The sequence below is a fragment of the Diadema antillarum genome, unplaced genomic scaffold (assembly GCF_040938485.1).
Source record: "Diadema antillarum isolate AM-2024a unplaced genomic scaffold, OU_Dant_1.0 seq00000386_RagTag, whole genome shotgun sequence".
NCBI classification, from domain to species: Eukaryota; Metazoa; Echinodermata; class Echinoidea; order Diadematoida; family Diadematidae; genus Diadema; species Diadema antillarum.
In genome coordinates, this window is record NW_027271384.1 from 2,214,208 (window position 1) to 2,224,669 (window position 10,462).

Below are 10,462 nucleotides of genomic sequence, written 5' to 3' on the forward strand. Positions count from 1 at the left end.
GCCAAGTTTGATATTCCTCTCTTCCTTATCATGCCTTTTTTGAAATGGGGAAAAGTAGAATTCTTTCTTCCTGCTCAATATTTCATAGCATGCTGTGTGCCTATGAAAGGCTAAAACTGTGCAACTCTTATTTTAATACATCCTGTGTTTCTTGCCTAGTTCGCATATATGTGAGCAGTGAAAAGCATAGATGTCTGCTTCAGACTGTTTCGCCAAAGCAGGTCTTACTTCCTTTTTTGAGGGTGGGGGGGGGGGGAGATTTGAGGATGCTTCAGTAAGCAGTGAAAAGCGCATGGCTATCTTACATATATTATGTGACCCTGCACCTCAAAACAAACAAAAAGTCGCCAGACATGAATTTTTAGTTAAGATCATATTCTGAAAGAGCAGACTTTAAGCTTTAGAATGATGTATAACTCAAATCAAATGGACTCTCCTAACCTATCTAAATATTGGAAAGAAAGCACACACTCAGGAAAAGTGTGAACTGAGAAAAGAGGCTCTGAAGTACAGTGTCTATTCAAGCGCTTTTAATCTTTACCAAACCGTGCTGGCTGTGCGATGAATGGGACAAAAAACAGGAAGTAAACCACCAGAGTAACAACAATGAAGGGATTATCAGAGTAAACTGAAATTAAGCATGCCTCATTAACACATTCTGTCCATAATTAATGCCAACTTTCAAAGCAGTAGCACTATCCTTTCAAAAGTTATTAGAGTTGAAAGTGAAGAGTGTGGACAAGGTTTTTCAGGGATTCTAAAGACACACCTAATCACACTATTCTACAAAAAAACGTTAGAGATAAACTAATAAAAAAACACACTTTCCTTCCCGTTTTATGATACCAAATTTTAGCATAATGTAAAAGAGGACCCGCTCTTTCAGAAAATATGAAAAATTCAAGTTCGGCCAGGTTGACCCATTTCACTTATTTTCAGTCCTCACGCAAAATCACTGTGTGCGACTTTATGTTCGTTTTGAGGTGCACGGTCACATATTCAAATTCATGAAATTTGAATATGTCGATGTAGGGCAATTTGTCAATCAGTTGCACATCACACATATTATGTTATATCCGCATGAGCATACTGCATTATATGGTGTTTTCCATTCCTTCAGATGCGAATATAACAAACCTACCCCTGGTACATATAGATTCTGGAGTTTGAGTTTGAGTTTGAGAGGGGTTTGAGGAGGGTTCAGTAAGCAGTGAAAAGTGCATGGCTATTATTATATCTGCATGATCATTGGAACTGTTTTCTGTGGTGTTTTCCACTCCTTCAGATGCAGATACAACAAACATATTTATCTTTGTGTGTATCTTTTTACATTGGACTTTATGGTAGGGTCATGACACCACTGCTGCAGCTGCGTCTTGGGCCATGCTGCTGATTGGTCAGCACCCTGAAGTACAGGCCCGCCTCCATGAAGAGCTTGATGAAGTGTTTGGTGAGGGAAACATGCAGTTCATTGTTGCTTGTGATTAGACGGGATTCAGCAAAGTAGAGACGAAGGGCATGCTGCCACCTCACCCACGTGTGTAATCATGATTCACTCACATGTATATCTTGTGGAGTTTGGCTAGATGCTTTGTGAAGTAATCTCAGCCACCTGCATTTGTTTCACTTCAGTGCACTTTTGTCGAGTTCAACTTCTGTTTACTTCCATGTCTGTGTGAAAGAAAAAGCAAACAAAATAAGTGACAGCAGGATTTACATTCCTCAACAGTAACCAGCTCCCCGAGTGCCCCCCCCCCCCCAACCTTAAATGTAAGTGTAATGTCACAGTGCCATATGCTAATGGGATGGGTAAGCATCCAAGCTGACTTGTTATGTACAGGTACAGTCTTGGCATGTTACTGAAGCCTTAGACATATGTAATATAACTGAGGATAGCTTGGGAATTGTGAACTTTCAGATCAGTCAAACGATTTACATGTGCCTCTTTACTCCTTGAATGAGAGATTGGTCAGACTCTCTCTTGCAAAGTGATGGCATTTGCCAAATAAAGGAAATCTACAAGTACAGTGGTCAATCATTGAACATTACTTCTGGGTTTTCACAGAGTTATCAGGACTTGGTATTGACAGGCTTAGCATGTGTGAAGTCATTATTATTATTATTATTGTTATTATTATCATTATCATCATCATCATCATCATCATCATCATCATTGTTATTATTATACTGAAAAAAAAGTAAGCGCAGTTGTCAGATGCTGAATTGTTCAGCGAGTAATTATGTGTCGACAGTGTTCAAAGCCATTGTCGAAATTTACTAATAAATGAGAGACAGAAAAAAAAGAGTGGTGGTATGAGTTCAGAGGCAGTTTTGGGGAGGTGAACACACTATGCAACTGCTGCAAGCATATTTGTTGTTTGGCCACGCCGTAGGTGACAGTGATCGACCCATCACAGCAGATGATCTGCAGAAGCTGCAGTACCTGTCCTGCGTTCTAAAGGAGACCCTGCGAATATGCCCCTCTGTACCTATGATTGCCAGAGACCTACGAGAAGACTGCATCCTTGGTAAGATAATAAAGATAGAAACATCTTCTACGGGTCTAGGCCAATTACCCCAGACCCTCTCCTGACCCTAATCCTAATCCTGAACATGATCCTAACCCTAACCCAGGGCTCGACACTAACGGTGGCCCGGTGGTCCGGGGCCACCAAAATTGGAAGTCGGGCCACCAAATTTCAAAAAAGGGCAAATTTGATGGCCCGCCTCGGGCCACCAAATTTTTTTGAAAAGTACATCAATTAATTCGTAACTTTTTGCGCCGGAAATTAGCAGTTATATTTGTTTAAAGGATGGATGAAAAGGACTGAATGAGTGCCTGAGAGTGAGTGTTGCGAGTTTGTTGAGGTTTATTCATGAGTAGATGTATGTCCAACTTCCAATTCTTACTATGACTGGATAAAACTTAGATATTTGACTCATTAAAAAAAACAGGACTTTTAATGTTTTTTTATTGTTTTTTTTTCAGGGCCACCAAATTTTTCTCTCGGGCCACCAAAAATTTGAAATTGAGGATTTTGGTGGCCCCATCGGGCCACCAAACAAAAAAGTTAGTGTTGAGCCCTGCCTAACCCAAACTCTAACCCCAAACCTTTCCTTAATCCTAATCTTTACTCTAATCGTATAACTAACCAGTATTTGGCCGGGGGGGGGGGGGGGGGGGGGGTAATTGCCCTCTTGGGGTTATTGCCCTGATACGCTCCTCTGCTGCTCCTATTTATCCTCATTTCTTTCCAGACTTACACATAATAACCAACCTGTAATTTCTCCACTCAATTTACACACTGTATGGGTGTGGGGATAGACGTTATTATTTAAAGAGACGAGGATTTGTGTACCGTTGTGTTGTTTTCTTTCATTTTGGTTGCTGTGACTTGTCAGTCAAAATGCTTCATATTTTATGTCAGCAGGAAGCCTTTGGGGGTTCTATGAGATGTTATTTCCTGTGATCTACCTCCATTTCCTGCTGCTATGTAGGTCCAGTTGGATTGCATCCAATTTCTGGCAATGTTAATGCAAGTGTTCATGCAGGTAAAGCAGGGAGCATTTGCTAGAAAGTAATTGTATTGAGCCTATGTCCCAATTTCTTTTTCTTTTTTAAAGATACAATATAATGTGTGTTTGTGTGTAAATGTCATTATAACTATTTTCTTCAAGTACCCTTTAAGTTCTCTCATTCATATTTTGATGAGAGTGTTGGTATTGTTAGTCATAATGATCTAATTTGTTCAAGAGGAGAATTAAAACAAACAAGCTGAAACTAAAACTAATATTTGCCTTAATCCTTGTATGCTGCACATGGCTCTCACCCAAAAAGAAACTTGCCGCGATCACTACTACCATGCAGGAACTGAATGAGCTCAAAGAATTGTTATGATTATTGTTGCTACCTTTGTAGAATAATTGATACTATAGAAGTTTTAAAGGATACCAGGGCATGATTTTAGACTTGATTTGCATATGAACAGCTATGAATTGGTTTCTCTGGGTACAGTGTTTCAGAATTTATAATGATTGGGGTGAGGAAAAAAGAATGTTTTCAAAATTCATAACAATTCACAGTGAACAAGGATGATGACATTGCAGCTTCATCGTCGGTTGAGAATGATAAGGGCGTTAAGTTATCACAAAACCCATAGTGTTCGAGACAACTTGACGCCCTTCTCATTCTCAACAGACAACATAATGCATGATTGAGTGCTCAAGGAAGCAGAAGAAAAGAAGAAAGTGTGCATAAATTCTACACAAGTGAACTTATTATGCAAGTGTTATTGTAAGCCACAACAAAATTGTATGTCATTGTTCTTGTTCCATGTATTTTGTTTTTCAGAGTATTGGCTTATCTGCTTAATAAGGACCACAATAAATTCCACAACTCTATATGGCACTACCGATTAGATGTAGTACAATGTATGAAATCATGTGTATTGTCTGAACTGTCCCTTAAGATACTTTTTGGGTTTCAGATTTTTGTTTGAAATGAAAATTGCAATTGAAGTTTGGGGTTCCATCGTGTGTATCCAATGCAAATTTCTAAGGTGCAGCAAAGGAGATGGCAGCATTGAGAGCTTTGGGTAGTTTATCAGAAACTTGTTACAAATAGATCAAAACACTCATATTCATGCCATTTCTTCTTCCATGTGAATATCTAGCACAATTCAATTCAGTTTAATTTCACTTTGCTTCATTCAAAACAACACAGCAGTGTAAACATTTTTGTATATAATGAAGTGAATTAAAATGAAGAAGATGAGGAAAACTTGGTTGGCCCCACTTACCAACAATAAGTACATGTAACAATATTGTGATAAAACTGTGTATCATGAAAAGGTAACTCTTGTTTTTTTTTTTACCCTAGTCAGCAATTCTAATTTGTTTTACTTTACACATATCAGTTTGCTCTATTATATGTTTTAAGACACTGACCAATTTAATGTTATTTATCAGTGGGGATGTAAACTGGCAGCAAATGTTAGTTGATAAATTTTCTATGTCTTTTAAGCAGTTGTGTATTTATTTGGTACTGATATAACTTATTTTTGATGAATTTTATACAATTGGCAAACTGAGGGCATCATCTCTGGAAAGAAAATAATACACAGAATTTTGCTGGAATTGATACTTTGTGATTTAATATCAGGGCTTGAACCAAGTTCGTGCATTCCTTCTGCTCCTTGTTTTCACTGCGTCATATCATGAAGTATTTTCACTTCTGTAAAAGATGATATATTCACAGCATGAAATTTTTGCGAATTGAAGCCGATGGCCTCCTTTGCGACATGAAATTTTCACGAATTGCCACTGGCATTCAATGCATATCGGGTAGACAAGAAATTTTGCGTGCATTTTAATTTCGCGAATCTTAGCTCTCGTGAAATTCGCAAAATTAAAATGTTTTCAAAACAAATTGAACATAAATTAAAATGTAAGCAAATATTCCTCGTTTTACAGTAAATGATGTCTTGAAGCAGGGGAGAAAGTACCCATGAGTACTTTTGAGGTGGCTCTTCGTTTCTACTTGGTCATGCCATGAATTGTTTCCAATATTCAATCTCTTGAAGATGGGAAGAAAGTACCCAAGGGCACCATTGTGGTGGTGGGCATCTACGCACTGCACCGTGATCCCGAACAGTTCCCTGAGCCGGATAAGTTTGATCCAGATCGGTTCCTCCCAGAGAATTGCGCCAAGCGGCACCCCTATGCCTACGTGCCCTTCTCTGCTGGTCCAAGGAATTGCATCGGTAAGTTCATTTGCTGTGCCTTTGTTATATTTTTCTGTTTGCCTAATTGCATTTTTGGAATGCTTCTTAAATGATGGTGTACAAATAAATTGAACATAGAAATGTGACGTGCTTTACTTATCATGTAAAGGGTTGGAAATGAAGTTACCCCAAGTTACATATTGTTGTGTAGCATTTCTTTGCTTTACACATGCTTTCAGTATGAACATATCTAATTGCAGTTTTAAGTTGTTTTATTTGTATTATCTCTCCACTTTGTATCACACATACTACCACTGGAATCATTGCAGCTGAGTGCATAGTGAAACTATTTGTGAAGACATTTGACAACTGGCTGAATGATAAGTAGTGTACGCTCTGATTGATGGACATGTGAGATCCTTAACCAGTTGAAGACGAGTCTCGAGTATACTCATGCAGGTGTCTATGGGCAATGCAGGTGTCTATGGGAAATGCGTGGTGTAGCAAAATCAGCCCCCCTCAACGGGTTAAGCAAGCACTTATTGGACACGGTACTCCAGTCCACATCTGCATTAATTCCACTCCAGTGCTTATGCTCTACCTTGAGCAAGTATTCCAGTCAAGGAAGATGTGTTCCATCAATGAATCCACGTGGATCCTCATCCTCATGGATTTTCAAGAAGCTTTCCTGAACTTCTCTTCTTCTCTACTCTGCCATCAGCAACCCCAACATTTATTTGAGGATATCGCAAATTTTTATGTGCTGTCATGTTTTTATATGAAAGGCGCTCATACGAAGTCCCTTAAATTGGCTGCAACAAGTATATCAATCCCTCATTTTTCTCTGAACTTATTAGGTCAGAGGTTTGCCCAGATGGAGGACAAGGTGATTCTGGCCAACCTGCTGCGGAGGTTCTCGGTCCACTCCATCCAGACGATGGAGGAGACCAACCCTCTGGGGGAGCTCATCATGAGACCCAGGGACGGCATCTTCCTCAAAATCACCCGTCGGAAGTAACAGTCTGGAATCAAGACTACAGGAGAACATGTGTCAGGTGGTTAGTGAGGTGTGGATTACCGCCTGCCATGCCCCTAGCAGATTTTCATAGGTCTAGTGCTAGGTGTTTTTTTTTTTGTCTTTATTATTATTATTGTTTCATGTTTTATTTTTCTGTTTTTTTTTTCCTACCCAGCACGGCTACAGCCTTCAGAGGAACTTGTTGAGAGTAATTATATGCTTCGTATCTAAAGTGTTAGTTTCTTTATAACATTGTATCATGAAAGAAAGCAACAAAAATTTGTTTTGAAAAAGTTGGCAATGTCACACATGCAGTATTACACATCTATTATGTTTACAAACTCTCATTGTGGAGAACCTTGAAAAACTGAAAGGCTTCTTCAAGATCATCAAATTATGATGTAAATACATTCCATAGAATCATGTTTTGCATGTTGTTTTATTTTCATGTCAATATTATTTTAATGCAATGTTTTGATACATTTTGAATTCATTTGGGTCTCTTGTTACATGTGCATTCATGCTATTTAGAAGTAATGTTTTGCTCGTTAACAAATTGTTTGGAGTTTTGTCGTGTGTCATATGGCCAAGAAGGCAGTGAAAGATGACTTCACTGAGTATGAGTGACTTACACCCCTTTCATGCCTGGCACTCATGGGATGACCAGGTAGTATAATGATGATGATGATGATGATGATGATGATGATGATGATGATGATGATGATGATGATAATAATAATAATAATTATGATAATAATAATGATAATAATGATAATAATAATAATAATAATAATATGGTATTTACAATGCCCTTTACCCCTCAGTCTAGGTGCTCAAAGGGCATGGAAAACCTCTCACACCACATAAAAGAGAGAAAGAAAGAAAGAAGGAATTAAATCAGTGATTAATCATATACTTTATGAAATAGCTGAGAAGAAAGTATGAATGTGTGAAGGAAGTTTGTTCTTTAGGGAGTGTAATACTGAAAGAGAGAAATATGCCGAGGGGCATGTCCATTCAAACCATGATACACAAAAAGTACCTGTAATAACTTACATTACATATGGTACAGAATGGGTTCCTAGAAGGGTGGCTAAATTACAAGAGTGGTATAGTAAGCGCTAGGGAAAGAATTTCTTTCAAACTGCAGAATGAATTCTAAGTTGAATCCCTCTTGTCAGCTCTTCTGCAATATTCATGGACAGCACGCCAGTTCTTGAATAAAAATAAAATGGTAAACTGACATTAAATCAGGACTTCACCCTTGACTGTAACCACAATGCCTTTCACACTGCAGCTTTACCCAGGAGCCCCTAGAAACCCCTGGGAGTTTTAATACCAGGAATGGTACGGGGGGTCAAATTTACAAAACGTTTACTTGCATATTACCCAGGATTTTCCCTGCGAGACTTTGATGTGACATAATGTCCCAGGCTCACTGTAGTGCATCTTGGTAAAATTTGTGAAAAAATGCTGAGCATGAAAGGGGTATAAAATTTGTTAGCAAAGTGTGGTTAGGAATGTATTGATACCTGTATGCCTTTGATAAACTGGTTTACTAACATATTTCAAATTGAATGCATGATAGTTACCTTATTAACAAAGGTACCTTACGACCAGAAATCTTGCCTGAGTTTTGACAGACATAGCTAAATCTACTGAATGCAAAAATGTTCCAAAGTAGTGTGTTCATTTTACTTAAAATTAGTGTGTACATGTGGATGAAGTGGCATCTTGACTCAATTGTCTTAACCCTAAAAGGGCTGGGCTTTTTTGGCTATGCTCAGACCGCGGGGATGGATTCCGCCCCCCCTGAGATCTCGGCCATCGGTGGTGTGATCGCGATGAAATTTTGCATGCGTGATACCCACGTCACAATCTACAAGACTGAGTTTTAAGATTTTTTGAAACAATCAATTTCTAATTTTAATTCGTTAATTATGCATATTAAGCTCAAGGTCATATTTTAGCCTAATTAAAAGCATTGAGAGTCTAATATTTGATCTGTAAATCTGTTTTAGCATATTCAACAATTGTATATCACAAAAACTTCCAAAACTCATTTCAATTCTTATGTATTTTATTGTTTTCAGAATTTCTTATGTACTTCTTTGTTTTTCAACTTTTGTTTTTTCTTTGTTTTTTCGTTAGAAATTGTCACCACTTTTCTGCCATAATTAGCACAAAATTAATTAATGAAAGTGATTAATTGTAAAAATAATCAGGTTTTTATGACTTTCATGACAGAGCACTGTTTCCCATAGGAAATGTACACAAAATCACAAAATTGTGCCCGTTTTGGGGCGACATTCCGTTACAAAAATGGGCGTGGCTTCACAAAAGTATGCGCGAACGTTGCAAATTTGGTCTCAAAAGTTGCACGAGACTTGAACAAACAAAGTCGAGAAGCCTCGTGACGAGGCCTTCTCGCGTTACAGAATTATAACGCGAAACGTCGATCCGCCCCCCCCCCCCCCCCCGCCCTTTTAGGGTTAAGGAAAAATATCCATAGATTTGAATACATTTAGTAATAGTGAACTACAATGTAGCTTACTCTCAAGCTCAGAAGACCATTTTTGGTCTTTATTCAGGGAAGTGTTAACAGAAGTGGAATCTCTTCACAATTTATGAACATTTACATCCTCTAGCATGACAATCATATGCGTGACATTCTGCTGGCTTTGATGTTCCATGTTCCAAGCCGCTCTTCCATAGAGTTTAGATGTGGTGACAAAGAAGCTTTTTTTTGTTTTAACAATAACATTGTAAGTCATATTTCTGAGACTCCTTGGCACTGGCATACTTGCTATAAGGGTCACACACAAACACACACACCCAAACAGCACACATACACTCGCACGCGCGCGCGCACACACACACACACACACACACACACACACACACACACAACCACCCAGAGTTGGTGCCTTTAAATAGTATGTGGCATTTCTGTTCTCTTCAGCTTTCATGTGCCAAGATTCTTCATATTTCAAATATCATGGCTCCTATGAAAATGTAGATTTTAGCCAGTCACATGATATGCTAGAAAGAAAATACATGCTGATGATTGTTCACATTATGGTGGTTTAACAATTCTGATCCAGATAGATACATGTACCGTACTTCGAATTGATGACATTCTTGCATCGAGTTGTTTTGGTTGTGTGCTATGCATCAATATAAAATATAAAATGTAGGGCAGTTTGTTAATCAGTTGCAATAAAAACAACTCGATGCAAAAATGTCTTCAGTTTGAATGATCATGCATTAGGGTCCTACCTGCTGCATGCTATAAGGATTAGAACCAGCACTTGGCTGTCGGGCAGAAGCTCGGTGGTCTAGTGGAGATGACGCCTGTCCGATGATCACATAGAGAGGTCCTAGGTTTGAATCCTGCTTAAGTATGTATGCCCATGATTTCTTTTAGCATGGATACTACTAACTCTGATTTTTTAGTGTTTATTTAATTGGTGTAGGAAAATTTGTCAATCAGGTGCTGATAGAAACTATCAGGAGATATCTTTGCCTTCCATCCACAGGTTTTATGTGGTGAATCAGTGTTGCATCTAGTTGTTGATGGAAATCTGTAAGATTACTATGTGTTTACAATATACATTGTACACATATCAGATGTACTTGCCCAAGAATTGAATTTGTCGTTTTTATTTGAGCCCAAGGCCAACCAGATCTATTGCATTAAATGAGTGGTTTTACATGAAAA

General features: G+C 38.3%; 1 protein-coding gene across 2 annotated transcripts in view; it reads left to right on the top strand.

Annotated features, from left to right (window-relative positions):
• Nucleotides 1-7,039, top strand: part of LOC139731892 (cytochrome P450 4V2-like) — a 34,780-nt gene extending 27,741 nt beyond the window's left edge. For both annotated transcript variants that reach the window (XM_071642768.1, XM_071642769.1), the window contains exons 9-12: nucleotides 1,348-1,450; nucleotides 2,394-2,528; nucleotides 5,583-5,762; nucleotides 6,581-7,039. In XM_071642768.1, the coding sequence (XP_071498869.1) occupies nucleotides 1,348-1,450; nucleotides 2,394-2,528; nucleotides 5,583-5,762; nucleotides 6,581-6,741 (579 nt within the window). In that variant the 3' untranslated portion in view covers nucleotides 6,742-7,039. The remainder of the gene's footprint in view (nucleotides 1-1,347; nucleotides 1,451-2,393; nucleotides 2,529-5,582; nucleotides 5,763-6,580) is intronic.
• Nucleotides 7,040-10,462: the final 3,423 nt, after the last annotated feature.